We start from the raw sequence: 16,993 nt of genomic DNA, 5'->3' as shown, positions 1-16,993 counted from the left end.
TCTTCTATTTCTGCATTTGATTTTGAAAAAGAGTATGTAACTTTTGCATTTGATCCACTATCTGCGTCAGTTGCATTCACAGTTAGAACGTGAGTGCCTTTTACTGCATTTTCAACCACTTTAGCTTTATACATTGTTTGGTTAAAAACAGGAGCGTTATCATTTATATCCAGGATGTTAATATTTATATTTACTGTACCTGATCTCTGTGGATTTCCACCATCTACAGCCACTAATTTTAAAGACAGTCGGGGTTGTTCTTCTCTGTCTAATCCTTTCTGCAGCACCATTTCTGCATATTTACTGCCTCCACTGACATGTTCCTTTAAAACAAAATTATCACTCGGAGTTAAAATGTAGCTCTGCAGACCGTTTGCACCCACATCAGCATCATGTGCACTTTCCAGAACAAAACGGGATCCTAATGCTGCCAACTCGCTTATTTCAAATTGCAAATGATTATTTTTAAAGGCGGGGGCGTTGTCATTGACGTCCAACACTTCGATGGTCACAGGGTGTAATTCCATGGGGTTTTCCAGTAAAATCTCAAAGGTGAAGCTGCACGGCGTCACGTCTCCACAAAGCTGCTCTCGATCTATCCTCTCATGGACGACCAGAAGCCCTTTGTCCGTCCTCAGCTCCGTGTACTGGACGTTCTCCCCCGTCACGATGCGGGCACGCCCAGAACGGAGTCTTTTTAGATCCAAACCGAGATCTTGGGCCACATTTCCGACAAGTGAGCCTTTTTTCATCTCCTCTGGGATCGAATAGCGGATTTGTGCCTCCGTTCCATTTAGGAAAAACCACAAAAAGACAAAGAGGCAGGCCGCCCGTCGCCAAACACATCGCCATCTTCCTCCTCCACTGCAATGATCCTCTTTAGACTCCATGTGAAAAAAAACTATTAAAGTAAAACGACCCTATATAAATACTTTGACTAATAAGAGCAATACGCATTCAGATGAGCGTTATTTTTTGCACGGTTGTTGTTCACACGAAGCTCTCTTCTATAAATGGCAGTGACAGAGAAAGACGCTGCACTGCATCACGTAACTATCACATTCATTTCCCATGCAATAGCGTCCCTTAGAGGCTGAAATGTGAAAGTGGTCTAGATGCACACAAATGTTAAAGTTAAAGTAAAACAATGCCTCAATAAATAATATGTTTTTTTTTTTTTAAGATGAGCATACAATAATGAAAAGGCAACAAACAAAATCAATACATGTGTTTTAGTTAATTGTAATTAATTCAAACCTCAGTACAAATGACTGATTGCTGAGTATAGAAATAGCCAACAATAATTATGATGGAACTAAAAATAGTACATAATCAAAGGGTTTTTCATACAAATTGTCTAATATAGCCTAATCTGCACTTCAGGCCCATGGACAGAGACCAAGAGAGACCATGTTGATTAATGTTTGTATACCAAGCATTATCAAAAGTACAATTAACCTGCCAGTTTAATATTGTAATGAAATATATTCATTCCTAATTATAGGTAGAGAGATATTGATGATCTCTCTTGTAGAGGGCTGTATCAACTGAGTGCTGCACTAATTAACCTTGACACATAAGCCTGCATGTTCACTAAACTGTAAGTGCAGGCGCTGTCACATTGCAATTCAGAGACTGCGATGAACTTCTCTGTCACAATTTTACATTTCATGATAAACACATGAGCAATATCCACCAATTAATAATAATAATGAATCTAATGTAAGTATGCAATGTACATAGAGAGACAATGCAATGTACAAGATATTTTTAAAAAATGGCCCACCATGCATGCATCATCATTGCAGAATACCCGAGAAATACAACCTACTCAATTAGGAAAACTTAAATAAAGGGGGGAGACAAGGCTGCATATCGGGACGAGGTGGAGAAGCTGTCGGAGTGGTGCACAGTAAACAACCTGGCCCTAAACAGCTCCAAGACCAAGGACCTGGTCGTAGACTTCAGGAGGAATAAAACAGACATCCTGCCCCTGGTCATCAGCGGTGACTGCGTGGAGAGGGCCTCCGACTTACGCCTCCTGGGAGTCCACCTGGACGACGACCTAACCTGGAGCACCAACACCACAGCTACCATCAAGAAGGCACACCAGAGACTACACTTCCTGAGAATACTCAGGAACAACCACCTCTCACAGGAACTGCTGGTGTCCTTCTACTTCTCTATTGAGAGCATCCTGACCTACTGCATCTGCGTGTGGTTCTGCAGCTGCACGGCCGCAGAGAGAAAGGCGCTCCAGAGGGTCGTAAACACCGCCCAGAAGATCATCGGATGCCCCCTCCCCTCCCTGGCTGACCTGTACGGCTCCCGCTGTCTCAGGAAAGCACAAAGCATCCTGAAAGACCCATTCCACCTAGAACTGCTACCCTCGGGCAGACGCTATAGGGTGCTAAAAGCGGGCACAAATAGACTAAAAAACAGTTTTTACCCAAGAGCCATAGTAGCATTAAACAGGCCCTGAGTGAGCACAATGTGTCCCTCATGTCCTCATGTGTCATGTCTTTTTATTTTTTGGACTATAATGTGCAATAATGTTGGACTGTGCAATATATCCCAAATGGCCTCTCGATAAGTGCAAGAATACTGGACTCTGAAACAGAATAATGTGCAATAACCTGTCACCTTACACCTCTGTCACATATATATATATATATATATATATATATATATATATATATATATATATATATATATATATATATATATATATATATATATATATATATATATATATATATATGTATATATGTGTATATATATATATATATATATATATTTTATATATATGTGTATATGTGTATATATATATATATATATATTATATATATGTGTATATATATATGTGTATATATATATATATATATATATATATATATATATATATATATATATATATATATATATATATATATATATATATATATATATATATATATAAATATATATATATATATATATATATATATATATATATATATATATATGTGTGTGTGTGTGTGTATGTATATGTATGTATGTGTATGTATGTATTTGTAAGGGTATGTGTATGTGTATGTGTATATGTACATATATGCATATTTATGGATATATGCATGTGTGTGGATATATACATATATATATATAGATATATATCTTCTTTTTTATCTTTTTTACTATTTATATTACTATATTATTGTATATGCACCTTAGGGGAACTGCAACCCAATTTCGTTGTTCTTTGAACCTGTTCACTTTAATAATGACAATAAAACGCTATTCTATTCTAAAGTGTGCTGATTCAGTTATTGTATATTCTTAATGACTTAGGAACACCACCTCCCAAACCTTGTATATATAGAAATGCTATCAGCACAACTAAGCAGGGCTCCATAGGCGACTGTTTGGTGCCGTTCCAAAAAGGTCTGACTGGGCAACTATCTTTTTCTTATTGAGCATGTCAAACACTGAACACACAATCTGAAAATATCAGGAAAATAGTGACAAAAGCATCATTTAACCAGGACTTAAAAAAAGGCTGCTTGAGAGTCAAAATTGTAATCATAGTTTAAAGGCTATATAGAAGTGCAAAGGTGTACATTGTGAAACATGTATTTGATCAAAACCTTGAATTTTACATTTCAATATTGTTAATTTGTGTACTTTGTTATGAATGTGTTGCTGAGGGATGCGAGATGTAAAATCAAATTATAGTCAGTGGCTGTAATCTCACATATTTATGTATATGTATCGTACCTTTTAAATAAACTAAATATAAATATAAAAATAATATATTATCTGAACTTTACCAGACAGCATGATTAATTGCAGGATTTTTAATATTAGAAAATATTAGATTTCACTCTGTTAAAATAAAAACTGTATGAAAAGTGACGTAGCATATAGGTATGTTCCTAATGTATTTATTCAAAAACAACCAATATTGTAAAATGTTAAATTATAATACGGTTGGTTGGAGGTGCAGCATTATGTACAACTACAGTGAGTAAGTATATATTTTACTTTAGAACTTGGAAAACTATCAGATACAAAAACAAAGAAAGAATATTGTAATATTTGACTCACCAAAGTTGACATTTGTGAAAAGTTTCCCGACATGTGCTTGGTCACATGTGGTGTATCAGCATCAGCTCCATCCACACTCACTAAACTTTGACTCATGGCTTGCATATTCTTCATGTCACCTTTCCTGGAGTCGGTGGTCCTGCACACCTCGTAATTGTACACGTGTTGGAGAGTCCCTGTCCCCAAAGTGTCTGAGTAACGTGGTGGATAATATGGAATGACAGGGAGGTTGGAGTGGTACAGGACGCGAGACTGTCTCCACCTGTACACTTTGACTGATATGATGAGCAGCAAGCAGGTGATGAAGAGGAAGGAGACTACAGCCAAAGCCAAGACTAAGTAAAAAGTCAGCTTGTCATTGTACTCCTTGTCGTGCATGCTAAAGTCAGTGAACTCTGACAGCACTTCAGGGAAGCTGTCCGCCACCGCCACGTTAACAATGACTGTAGCTGAACGAGAGGGCTGCCCGTTGTCCTCCACTAGAACACTCAGTCTTTGTTTGACAGCATCTTTATCAGTGACTTGGCGGACAGTTCTTATTTCTCCATTGTGTAGGCCCACTTCAAACAGCGCCCTGTCTGTGGCTTTGTGCACTTTATAGGAGAGCCAGGCGTTCTGTCCAGAGTCCACATCAACAGCCACCACTTTAGTCACCAGGTAGCCCACATCTGCTGAACGAGGCACCATTTCAGCCAGCACCGAGCCGCCCGTCTGGACCGGGTACAGGACCTGGGGGGCGTTGTCGTTCTGGTCCTGGATCAGGATGCGAACGCTCACGTTGCTGCTGAGAGGAGGAGAACCTCCATCCTGAGCTTTGACAATAAACACCAGTTCTTTAATTTGTTCATAGTCGTATGAGCGAACTGCACTAATGACTCCACTTTCTGCATTAACGGACACAAATTCAGTAACTGGAGTTCCTCCGATTTCACGCTCCTCCAACATGTAAGAAACACGAGCGTTCTGGTTTTCATCAGGGTCTTTAGCACTAACTTTTAGCACAGAAACACCTGGATGGTTATTTTCTGCAATATTTGCAGTATATAAGCTGACCGGGAACACAGGAGCATTGTCATTCATGTCTGAAACCTTCAAATTAAAAGTCATTTTACTAGACAGAGGAGGTGAGCCAGAATCTGATGCAACAACAGTGATGTTAAATTCTGGCACACTTTCACGATCTAAGTCAGCATCAGTAAGTAATGCAAAATAATTTCTCACATTGGATTTAATTCTAAATGGAACACGACCCTCAATGGCACACCTGACGTGGCCATTTTCTCCAGAATCTAGGTCTTTAACATTAATGATACCAATAGTGGTACCAGCTGGGGAGTCTTCTGACACAGGACTAGTGAAGGACATCACATTTATGACTGGAACATTATCATTTAAATCTATTACTTCTATTTCCACTTTGGTAGAGTCTGTCAATGTGCCTTGATCTTTAGCTTCAACCATGAACTCTATTGTTTTCTCTTTTTCATAATCTATTTGTTTTGCTACAGTTATACATCCTGTTTCTTGGTCTATTTGAAATAAATCTGCTATTACTGCTTTTGAGTTTGAAAAAGAGTATGTGACTTTTGCATTTGATCCACTATCTGCGTCAGTTGCATTCACAGTTAGAACGTGAGTGCCTTTTACTGCATTTTCAACTACTTTAGCTATATACATTGTTTGATTAAAAACAGGTGCATTATCATTTGCATCTTGAACAATTATGTTCATATTTACTGTACCTGACCTTTGTGGAGTTCCACCATCCATGGCCACTAATTTTAAGGAAAGTCGTGGTTCTTTTTCTCTGTCTAATCCTTTCTGCAGCACCATTTCTGCATATTTACTGCCTCCAGGACTGACATGTTCCTTTAAAACAAAATGATCACTCGGAGTTAAAATGTAGCTCTGCAGACCGTTTGCACCCACATCAGCATCATGTGCACTTTCCAGAACAAAACGGGAGCCAAGAGCAGCAGACTCGCTTATTTCAAATTGCAAATAATTATTTTTAAAGGCGGGGGCGTTGTCATTGACGTCCAACACTTCGATGGTCACAGGGTGTAATTCCATGGGGTTTTCCAGTAAAATCTCAAAGGTGAAGCTGCACGGCGTCACGTCTCCACAAAGCTGCTCTCGATCTATCCTCTCATGGACGACCAGAAGCCCTTTGTCCGTCCTCAGCTCCGTGTACTGGACGTTCTCCCCCGTCACGATGCGGGCACGCCCAGAACGGAGTCTTTTTAGATCCAAACCGAGATCTTGGGCCACATTTCCGACAAGTGAGCCTTTTTTCATCTCCTCTGGGATCGAATAGCGGATTTGTGCCTCCGTTCCATTTAGGAAAAACCACAAAAAGACAAAGAGGCAGGCCGCCCGTCGCCAAACACATCGCCATCTTCCTCCTCCACTGCAATGATCCTCTTTAGACTCCATGTGAAAAAAAAACTATTAAAGTAAAACGACCCTATATAAATACTTTGACTAATAGGAGCAATACGCATTCAGATGAGCGTTATTGCTGCACGGTGGTTGTTCACACGAAGCTCTCTTCTAGAAATGGCAGTGACAGAGAAAGACGCTGCACTGCATCACGTAACTATCACATTCATTTCCCATGCAATAGCGTCCCTTAGAGGCTGAAATGTGAAAGTGGTCCAGATACACACCAATTCAAAACAATGCCTCTATAAATAATATGCTATATTTTTTAAGACTAGCATTAAATAATACAAAAGTACAATAAACACAATCAATATATGTGTTTTAGTTTGATGTACTTCATTCAAACCTCAGTACAAATGACTGATAATTATGATGGAACTAAAAATAGTAAATAATCAAAGGGCTTTTCAAACAAATTGTCCATCCATCCATCCATCTTCTACTGTTTGTCTCTTATGGGGTGGCAGGGGGTGCTGGAATGTAGCCTAAACTGCACTTCAGGACCACGGACAGACACCCAGGAACACCATGTTCATTAATGTTTGTACCAATAATATAATGAAATCCATGCATTCCTAACTAGAGGTCGAGACATATTGATGATCACTCTTAGAGAACTATATCAACCGAGTGCTGCACTAATAAACCTTGACACATAAACCTGCACATTCACTAAACTGTAAGTGGTGCTGTACACACTGCAATTCAGACACTGCAATAAACCTCTAAGTGTCACAATTTTGCATTAGCTGATAAACACAAGACTACTATGCACTGATAAAACAGTGCTACATTTAATGTGAGTATGCAAGTATCCTGCAGCACACAAACACAATCCAATTGGGATTGTTCAAGTTATTAAGAAAGTCCCACCATGTATCATCATTGCAGAATATTCAAGAAATATAACCTACTCAATTAGGAAAGTTAATAAAGTCTGCTGACTCACTTATTGTACCTTTTAAATGACCTAGGACCACCTCTTCTAAGAAATTTTGTAAATGTAAAAATGCCAACAGCACAACTAAGCATGGCTTCATTTGGTGCCCTTCAAAAAAGTGTGTTTGAGCGGCTATCTTTTTCTAACTGAGCATGTCAAACACTGAAAACACAATCTGAAGATATCAGGCAAGTAGCACCAAAAGCATCATTTACCGTAATTTCCGGACTATAAGACGCACCTGACTATAAGCCGCACCAGCTAAATTTAGGGGAAAATACAGATTGCTCCATATATAAGCCGCACCCGACTATAAGCCGCAGGGTTTTGATGTGTAATTAGCGTAGTATATAGGGGTTCCTGCTAAAGCGTCCCATTTATTAACTATAAATATTTCAATCATTCAATCAAACTTTCACATCTTTGACATGGCGAACAGCATTCGTGCAGAGTACAAATAATACAACGCTGCAAAGTAATACAAAGTGCTCGCCTGTACGTTATCAAAATAACCAGCCTACCGGTATATGAAAAGTCAGTCTTTAATCATTGTGTCATCGTCTTCCTCCTGCGTACTAAAACCACCGAAATCCTCTTCGTCGGTGTCGGAGAAGAACAGGCCGTAAATAAGCCGCACCCTTGTATAAGCCGCAGGGACCAGAAACAGGGGAAAAAGTAGCGGCTTATAGTCCGGAAATTATGGTAATTAGTCCTTAAAAAATGACTGCTTGAAAATCAAAATTGTAATCATTATTTGAAAGCTATATAAAAGTGCAAAGGTGTGTACAGTGAAATATGTATTTGATCAATTTTACATTTCAATATTGTTATTCTGTGTACCACATTTCCAATGTGTTGCTGAGGGATTAGAGATGGACATTATAGTAAGTGGCTATAATTTCACATATTTACATCCCATGTGTTTATTAATATGTATTGTCCCTTGTAAATAAACTAAATATAAATATAAAAATTATATATTATCTCAACTTGACCGGACAACATTATTAATTGCAGGATTTTGAAATGTATATAAGATTAGACCTTACACTGTTAAAATACAAACTGTATCAAAAGTGAAGTAGCATAAGTTAGTTAAAGTACCACTGATAGTCACACACACACTAGGTGGGGTGAAATTAACCTCTGCATTTGACCCATCCCCTTGTTCTACCCTTTGTGAGGTGAGGGGAGCAGTGAGCAGCAGCAGTGGCCACGCTCGGGAAACATTTTGGTGATTTAACCACCAATTCCAACCCTTGATGCTGAGTGCCAAGCAGGGAGGTAATGGTCCCCATTTTTATAGTCTTTGGTATGACTCGATCGGGGTAGGCTTGACCTACCGATCTCAGGGCGGACACTCTAACCACAAGGCCACTGAGCAGGCTAAATTAATAAAGTTATGTTCCGAATGTATTTCTACATTAACAACCATTATTGTAACATCATAATATAGTTGGTTGGAGGTGCAGCATCATGTACAACTACAGTAAGTAAGTATACATTTTACTTTAGAACTTGAAAAACTATCAGATACAAAAACAAACAAATAATGTTTAAATATTTGACTCACCAAAGTTGACATCTGTGAAAAGTTTCCTGACATCTGCTTGGTCACATGTGGTGTATCAGCATCAGCTCCATCCACACTCACTAAACTTTGACTCATGGCTTGCATATTCTTCATGTCACTTTTCCTGGAGTCGGTGGTCCTGCACACCTCGTAATTGTACACGTGTTGGAGAGTCCCTGTCCCCAAAGTGTCTGAGTAACGTGGTGGATAATATGGAATGACAGGGAGGTTGGAGTGGTACAGGACGCGAGACTGTCTCCACCTGTACACTTTGACTGATATGATGAGCAGCAAGCAGGTGATGAAGAGGAAGGAGACTACAGCCAAAGCCAAGACTAAGTAAAAAGTCAGCTTGTCATTGTACTCCTTGTCGTGCATGCTAAAGTCAGTGAACTCTGACAGCACTTCAGGGAAGCTGTCCGCCACCGCCACGTTAACAATGACTGTAGCTGAACGAGAGGGCTGCCCGTTGTCCTCCACTAGAACACTCAGTCTTTGTTTGACAGCATCTTTATCAGTGACTTGGCGGACAGTTCTTATTTCTCCATTGTGTAGGCCCACTTCAAACAGCGCCCTGTCTGTGGCTTTGTGCACTTTATAGGAGAGCCAGGCGTTCTGTCCAGAGTCCACATCAACAGCCACCACTTTAGTCACCAGGTAGCCCACATCTGCTGAACGAGGCACCATTTCAGCCAGCACCGAGCCGCCCGTCTGGACCGGGTACAGGACCTGGGGGGCGTTGTCGTTCTGGTCCTGGATTAGTATGCGTATGCTTACATTGCTGCTGAGAGGAGGAGAACCTCCATCCTGAGCTCTGACAATAAACACCAGTTCTTTAATTTGTTCATAGTCGTATGAGCGAACTGCACTAATGACTCCACTTCCTGCATTAACGGACACAAATTCAGTAACTGGAGTTCCTCCGATTTCACGCTCCTCCAACATGTAAGAAACACGAGCGTTCTGGTTTTCATCAGGGTCTTTAGCACTAACTTTTAGCACAGAAACACCTGGATGGTTATTTTCTGCAACACTTGCAGTATATAAGCTGACCGGGAACACAGGAGCATTGTCATTCACGTCTGAAACCTTCAAATTAAAAGTCATTTTACTCGACAGAGGAGGTGAGCCAGAATCTGATGCAACAACAGTGATGTTAAATTCTGGCACACTTTCACGATCTAAGTCAGCATCAGTAAGTAATGCAAAATAATTTCTCACATTGGATTTAATTCTAAATGGAACACGACCCTCAATGGCACACCTGACGTGGCCATTTTCTCCAGAATCTAGGTCTTTAACATTAATGATACCAATAGTGGTACTAGCTGGGGAGTCTTCTGACACAGGACTAGTGAAGGACATCACATTTATGACTGGAACATTATCATTTAAATCTATTACTTCTATTTCCACTTTAGCTGACTCTGTCAGCCCTCCTTGATCTTTAGCTTCAACCATGAACTCTATTGTTTTTTCTTTTTCATAATCTATTTGTTTTGCTACAGTTATACATCCTGTTTCTTTGTCAATGTGAAATAAATCTGCTATTCCTGCTTTTGATTTTAAAAAAGCATATGTGACTTTTGCATTTGATCCACTATCTGCGTCAGTTGCATTCACAGTTAGAACGTGAGTGCCTTTTACTGCATTTTCAACTACTTTAGCTTTATAAATTGTTTGATTAAAAACAGGAGCATTATCATTTGCATCCAGAATAATAATATTAATATTTACTGTACCTGATCTCTGTGGATTTCCACCATCTACAGCCACTAATTTTAAAGAAAGTCGGGGTTGTTTTTCTCTGTCTAATCCTTTCTGCAGCACCATTTCTGCATATTTACTGCCTCCAGGACTGACGTGTTCCTTTAAAACAAAATTATCACTCGGAGTTAAAATGTAGCTCTGCACACCGTTTGCACCCACATCAGCATCATGTGCACTTTCCAGAACAAAACGGGAGCCAAGAGCAGCAGACTCGCTTATTTCAAATTGCAAATTATTGTTTTCAAAAGTGGGGGCGTTGTCATTGACGTCCAACACTTCGATGGTCACAGGGTGTAATTCCATGGGGTTTTCCAGTAAAATCTCAAAGGTGAAGCTGCACGGCGTCACGTCTCCACAAAGCTGCTCTCGATCTATCCTCTCATGGACGACCAGAAGCCCTTTGTCCGTCCTCAGCTCCGTGTACTGGACGTTCTCCCCCGTCACGATGCGGGCACGCCCAGAACGGAGTCTTTTTAGATCCAAACCGAGATCTTGGGCCACATTACCGACAAGCGAGCCTTTTTTCATCTCCTCTGGGATCGAATAGCGGATCTGTGCCTCCGTTCCGTTTAGGAAAAACCACAAAAAGACAAAGAGGCAGGCCGCCCGTCGCCAAACACATCGCCATCTTCCTCCTCCACTGCAATGATCCTCTTTAGACTCCATGTGAAAACTATTGAAGTAACACGACCCAAATAACTTGACAGTTAGGGGCAATAAGCATTCAGATGAGCATTATTTTCGCTCAGTTGTTGTTCACACGAAGCTCTCTTCTATAAATGGCAGTGACAGAGAAAGACGCTGCACTGCATCACGTAACTATCACATTCATTTCCCATGCAATAGCGTCCCTTAGAGGCTGAAATGTGTAATTGATTCAGATACACTCAAAAGACGAAAACAAATGCTTCTATAAGCAATACAATATTTTTTTAAAGAGTTGCATAATTACACAAAAATCCATAAACAAATGCAACAATTTGCGTTATTGTTTTGTTACAATTTTCACAAATCTTTACCCAGTAGAGAAGAATGAGTGATTGCTGAATAAAGAAAATAGCAAATACTAATTATTATGGCACTGCAAATACAAAATTAAAAGGGATTTTCACAGGATAATCTTGCCTAAACTGTACTTCAGAACCATGGACAGAGCCACAGACTCCACAGCAGGCCATTTATGTTAGTACCAGGCGTTATAAACAGTAAAAGCCTGCCAGTTGAATATGATTATGACATTCGTCCATTATAATTATAGGTAAAGACATATTGCTTATTACTCTTGTAGAGACATTTATCAACCTCGCCCTGCACTGATAAAATATTGCCTGCACTTTCTTTATAAGTGGCACTGACCACACATTGCAATTCACAAAGTCACTAAACTTATTTTTTAAAATAACATATCTACATTTACCGATACACATACACAAGCAGTAGCCACTGCTAAATGATGATGCTGAATATAATGTACGTATACACAATGCACTCCAATATACAAAGACAATGCAATGTACAAAGTACAATATAATTTAAAAAAAAGGTCCATGGTGTATCAACAATGCAGAATACTCACAAATATAACTTACTGAATTTGAAAAAAATATCATAAAGTATGCTCATTCACTTCGTGTTTTAAACAATTATTAATGACCTAGCACAACTTCCTTTCAAAAAGCTAGTAGTTAGAAATGCTAACTGCACAAAAGCTGGGTAGAACCGCTAACACGTGGACTCAAGTTAGAGTACTGTTACTTTAGAGTAATATGAGTCAAGTCAAATTAAAAAAAAGTAGTCATCCATGTAATCATTTAAGGAAGAGTAAGTATTCCAAGAAAATTAAAAAAAACTACTCAAGTATTGAGTAACTTGTGAGTAACTTCTGATTTATTTACTTTTTTTTTTTTTTAATGGTTATTGGACTACACCCATAGTTTGTGTGTGTGTGTGTGTATGTGCGTGTGTGTGTAAAACATAAAAACAACATTGTATTATATACATCAAAAATATTGACTTATATCAGCTTCTACATCTGTATCTGAATTCGTGATTTTAGGGAGAATAGGGTCAGTCCCTCCCATGGTTCCGCTCATCCGGCTTGTTCTAACTCGCCAGGAAGTATGCAAGGCACCGTTTGATTGGTGGACTAGAGGCAAACGTCACTCGTGCTTACATTTGATTGGTGAAAACATAGTCACGTGACTGTGCCCGCTTGGAGAAGGCTTGCTCAGCCAAATGAATATGTCTTTGCAAGCATTAATCAATAGTTATGATACAAATACAAGTACAATTGATCCAAAAAGTTACCTAAGTAAAGGGAGTAAATGTAACACGTTACTACCCACCTCTGAGCACAAAAGTATGACTCCAGAGGTGACTGGTTGAGTTTTGATGTTTGGGAAACTCTTACTGTCGGATGGAGTGTGTCAAACATTAAACACAGCACCTGCAAATATAACGGAACTAAGGAAACACAAGATTTATCTAGTAAGGCCTTAAACATGGCTGCTTTAGAGTCACAATTATGAGAGTTTATAGCCTGTAAATAAATGGAAGTGTTATGGTGTACATTATGAAATATGTATTTTATCATATGTTGTACGTATATGTGTAATTCACAATGTATATTTGTGGCAGAAAGGGGTTTAAAACAGCCCCATTGGTACCTACATTTTGGAGAGTTTACATTGTATTATCTGTGTAGTATGTTTTGAATGTGTTGCAGAGAAACTATAGAAATTAGCCATTGGCTATAATCTCACATATTTACACGCCAAATTACGGTGGGGTCGCATGTTAATGCGTGGCTCGTTTCCCTAAGATGCAGACGGAACTCCGGAGGCATCGTGCAGTTAGGACAATGATTTATTTCTCCATAAATCGGGCAACATACAAAAATACAGGAAAACGTGCCGGTAGCACGGGAAGCTAAGAAAAAAACTAACGAGAAAGCTTAGCATGGAAACAGGAATCAAAAGTTATACCAACGTAACTTGTTGTATAATGCAAACTAAACAGCCAGACAGAGTGTGGCGAAAGGCAGGAATAAATGGCTCTATGATTAGTGACCGGGAGCAGGTGAGCCCCCCGAACACTAATCAGAGGCAGGTCAAAATAATCAGCAACCATGGCAACCAAGAACACAAACCCAGGGGTGCTGAAAACAGAACTAAGGGAGTCTTTAAACTAATTTAAACATGATCCGGGCAACAGCTCATCACCGAATGTTTTTTAAAATGTATTGCCCCTTTTAAGTAAACTAAATATACATCTAAAACTATGTTTTTATCGAAAATAAAAGAGGAAAAATAATCTAGGTTCTTAAAAGTTGGATGGAATTATACCTTTCTGTTAAAAAAAACTAATAAAAAACAAACATATGAAAAGTGATGGCTTATATAGGGATGATCCTACTGTACTTCTTCATAAACAACCAGTATTGTATCCAAATCATACAATGTTTGCTTGGAATTGCAATGTACAGCTACAGCGAAAATGTATATTTTTCAACTTAAAACTTTAAAAAATATAAATAATTAAAACAGAGGAAGAATGGTGAAATATTTGACTCACCAAAGTTGACATCTGTGAAAAGTTTCCTGACATCTGCTTGGTCACATGTGGTGTATCAGCATCAGCTCCATCCACACTCACTAAACTTTGACTCATGGCTTGCATATTCTTCATGTCACCTTTCCTGGAGTCGGTGGTCCTGCACACCTCGTAATTGTACACGTGTTGGAGAGTCCCTGTCCCCAAAGTGTCTGAGTAACGTGGTGGATAATATGGAATGACAGGGAGGTTGGAGTGGTACAGGACGCGAGACTGTCTCCACCTGTACACTTTGACTGATATGATGAGCAGCAAGCAGGTGATGAAGAGGAAGGAGACTACAGCCAAAGCCAAGACTAAGTAAAAAGTCAGCTTGTCATTGTACTCCTTGTCGTGCATGCTAAAGTCAGTGAACTCTGACAGCACTTCAGGGAAGCTGTCCGCCACCGCCACGTTAACAATGACTGTAGCTGAACGAGAGGGCTGCCCGTTGTCCTCCACTAGAACACTCAGTCTTTGTTTGACAGCATCTTTATCAGTGACTTGGCGGACAGTTCTTATTTCTCCATTGTGTAGGCCCACTTCAAACAGCGCCCTGTCTGTGGCTTTGTGCACTTTATAGGAGAGCCAGGCGTTCTGTCCAGAGTCCACATCAACAGCCACCACTTTAGTCACCAGGTAGCCCACATCTGCTGAACGAGGCACCATTTCAGCCAGCACCGAGCCGCCCGTCTGGACCGGGTACAGCACCTGGGGGGCGTTGTCGTTCTGGTCCTGGATCAGGATGCGAACGCTCACGTTGCTGCTAAGGGGAGGAGAACCTCCATCCTGAGCTCTGACCACCAAGTCCAGTTGTTTAATTTGCTCATAATCAAATGATCGAACTGCACTGAGAGTACCAGATTCAGAATTTAAAGAAACATACGTAGAAACAGGACTGCCACTTATCTGTGTGTCCTCTAAAAGATAAGATATTCTCGCATTTTGATTCCAGTCAGCATCTCTAGCAGTGACAGCAAATATGGAAATGCCCGGAGAATTATTCTCTGAGACATAAGCAGAATAAATGTTTTTATCAAATAATGGTGCATTGTCATTAATGTCTGAGATTCTAAGATGTAACTTTGTTGAGGTAGAAAGAGGGGGCGTTCCAAGATCAGTGGCTGTTATTGTTATGTTATATTCTGACACAGACTCTCTATCAAAGTATTGATCTGATATCAAATTGTAATATTTTGTAAGCGATGGCTCGATTTTAAAGGGAAGTTTTCCATCTATTGAACATGTTATTTGTCCATTTCTGTCAGAATCGGCATCTTTTATGTTCAAAATTGCTATTGTTGTACCAGGAGGTGAATCCTCAGAAAGAGGGCTGGAGAAGGATTTTACATTAATAATTGGAGCATTGTCATTTACATCAATTACATCAAATATAATTTTACTGGTCCCTGTAAGCCCACCTTGATCCTTTGCTTCCACCCTCACTTCATATTTTCTGTCCTTTTCATAATCTATTTGACCGGACACATAAATTGTACCTGTTTTTTCATCTATATTAAATATTTCTGCTGCACTCCCTTTCTTTTTAGACAAACTATATGTGATGAGTCCATATGAACCACTGTCAGCATCTGTAGCATTTACAGTAATTATACTAGTTCCTTTCACTGCATTTTCCATGACAACAGCCTTATATGCTGATTGATTGAATATGGGTTCATTGTCATTTGCGTCTAAAACGTTTATTTCTATATTTACTGTACCAGATCTCTGTGGTGTTCCTCCGTCCACTGCAATTAATTTTAAAGACAAGCGGGGACGTTGCTCTCTGTCTAAAGGCTTCTGGAGCACCATTTCAACATATTTGCTGCCATCTGGATTTGCATGCTGATTCAGTATAAAATGATCGTTTGGTGACAAAATGTAATTCTGCAAAGCGTTTTGTCCTACATCTTCATCCTCTGCACTTTGCAGAGGAAAGCGCACTCCTACTGCAGCTGATTCACTTATTTCAAATATGAGAGCTTCATCTTTATTTGCAAAGATGGGAGCATGATCGTTTATATCCAAAACCTCAACAATAATTCTGTGCAATTCCAAAGGATTTTCTAAAATGACCTCAAAGCTGAAGCTACATGGCGTCACATCTCCACAAAGCTGCTCCCGGTCTATTCTGTCGTTAACGACGAGAAGCCCTTTGTCTGTCTTCAGCTCGGTGTACTGGATGTTGTCTTCTGTCAAAATGCGGGCCCGCCCTGAACGCAGCCTTTTCACATCCAAGCCAAGATCTTGCGCCACATTACCGATCACTGAGCCTTTCTTCATCTCCTCTGGGATAGAATAACGAATCTGACCACCTACCGTGGTGACCAAATGAAGAAGGAACATGAGCGATCCTATTTGCCATCGGCCTCCGTTCAACAACCTCCATTTTGCGCATGAAAAAGAGAAACATCCATGAGTGCGCATGGTGACAAAAATAAGTGCGATGATTTCCTCTGGTAAATAATCCGTTCCCTGCTTCCATAAACCACTTCGATGTTATCATGCAAATGCAAAGCACAGAAGGTTCTTCTATCGGTTGCCCTCACCGCCAACAAAAGACAGAAATGCTCCTCCAATGCCTCGTC

General features: G+C 39.7%; 3 protein-coding genes across 3 annotated transcripts; all 3 read right to left on the bottom strand.

The window, feature by feature from the left end:
* Positions 1-4,021: 4,021 nt before the first annotated feature.
* LOC133648145 (protocadherin beta-8-like) lies at positions 4,022-6,519 on the bottom strand. The gene is made up of 3 exons (XM_062043927.1): positions 6,128-6,519; positions 4,084-4,855; positions 4,022-4,036 (listed from the first exon to the last, which is right to left on the bottom strand). Exons 1-3 carry the CDS (start codon positions 6,517-6,519, stop codon positions 4,022-4,024), a joined length of 1,179 nt encoding a protein of 392 aa, XP_061899911.1.
* Positions 6,520-6,619: 100 nt separating this feature from the next.
* On the bottom strand, positions 6,620-11,477 carry LOC133648144 (protocadherin gamma-A3-like). Its single transcript, XM_062043925.1, has 2 exons — positions 9,038-11,477; positions 6,620-6,636 (listed from the first exon to the last, which is right to left on the bottom strand). The coding sequence occupies exons 1-2, from the start codon at positions 11,475-11,477 to the stop codon at positions 6,620-6,622; spliced, it is 2,457 nt and encodes an 818-aa protein (XP_061899909.1).
* Positions 11,478-11,919: 442 nt separating this feature from the next.
* LOC133648143 (protocadherin beta-8-like) lies at positions 11,920-16,991 on the bottom strand. Its single transcript, XM_062043924.1, has 3 exons — positions 16,452-16,991; positions 14,385-15,158; positions 11,920-11,973 (listed from the first exon to the last, which is right to left on the bottom strand). The coding sequence occupies exons 1-3, from the start codon at positions 16,830-16,832 to the stop codon at positions 11,920-11,922; spliced, it is 1,209 nt and encodes a 402-aa protein (XP_061899908.1). The 5' UTR covers positions 16,833-16,991.
* Positions 16,992-16,993: the final 2 nt, after the last annotated feature.

The sequence above is a fragment of the Entelurus aequoreus genome, linkage group LG04 (assembly GCF_033978785.1).
Source record: "Entelurus aequoreus isolate RoL-2023_Sb linkage group LG04, RoL_Eaeq_v1.1, whole genome shotgun sequence".
Classification (NCBI taxonomy): domain Eukaryota; kingdom Metazoa; phylum Chordata; class Actinopteri; order Syngnathiformes; family Syngnathidae; genus Entelurus; species Entelurus aequoreus.
The sequence above is the reverse complement of the archived record's forward strand: the minus strand, read 5'-3'. Positions and strand labels throughout refer to the sequence as shown.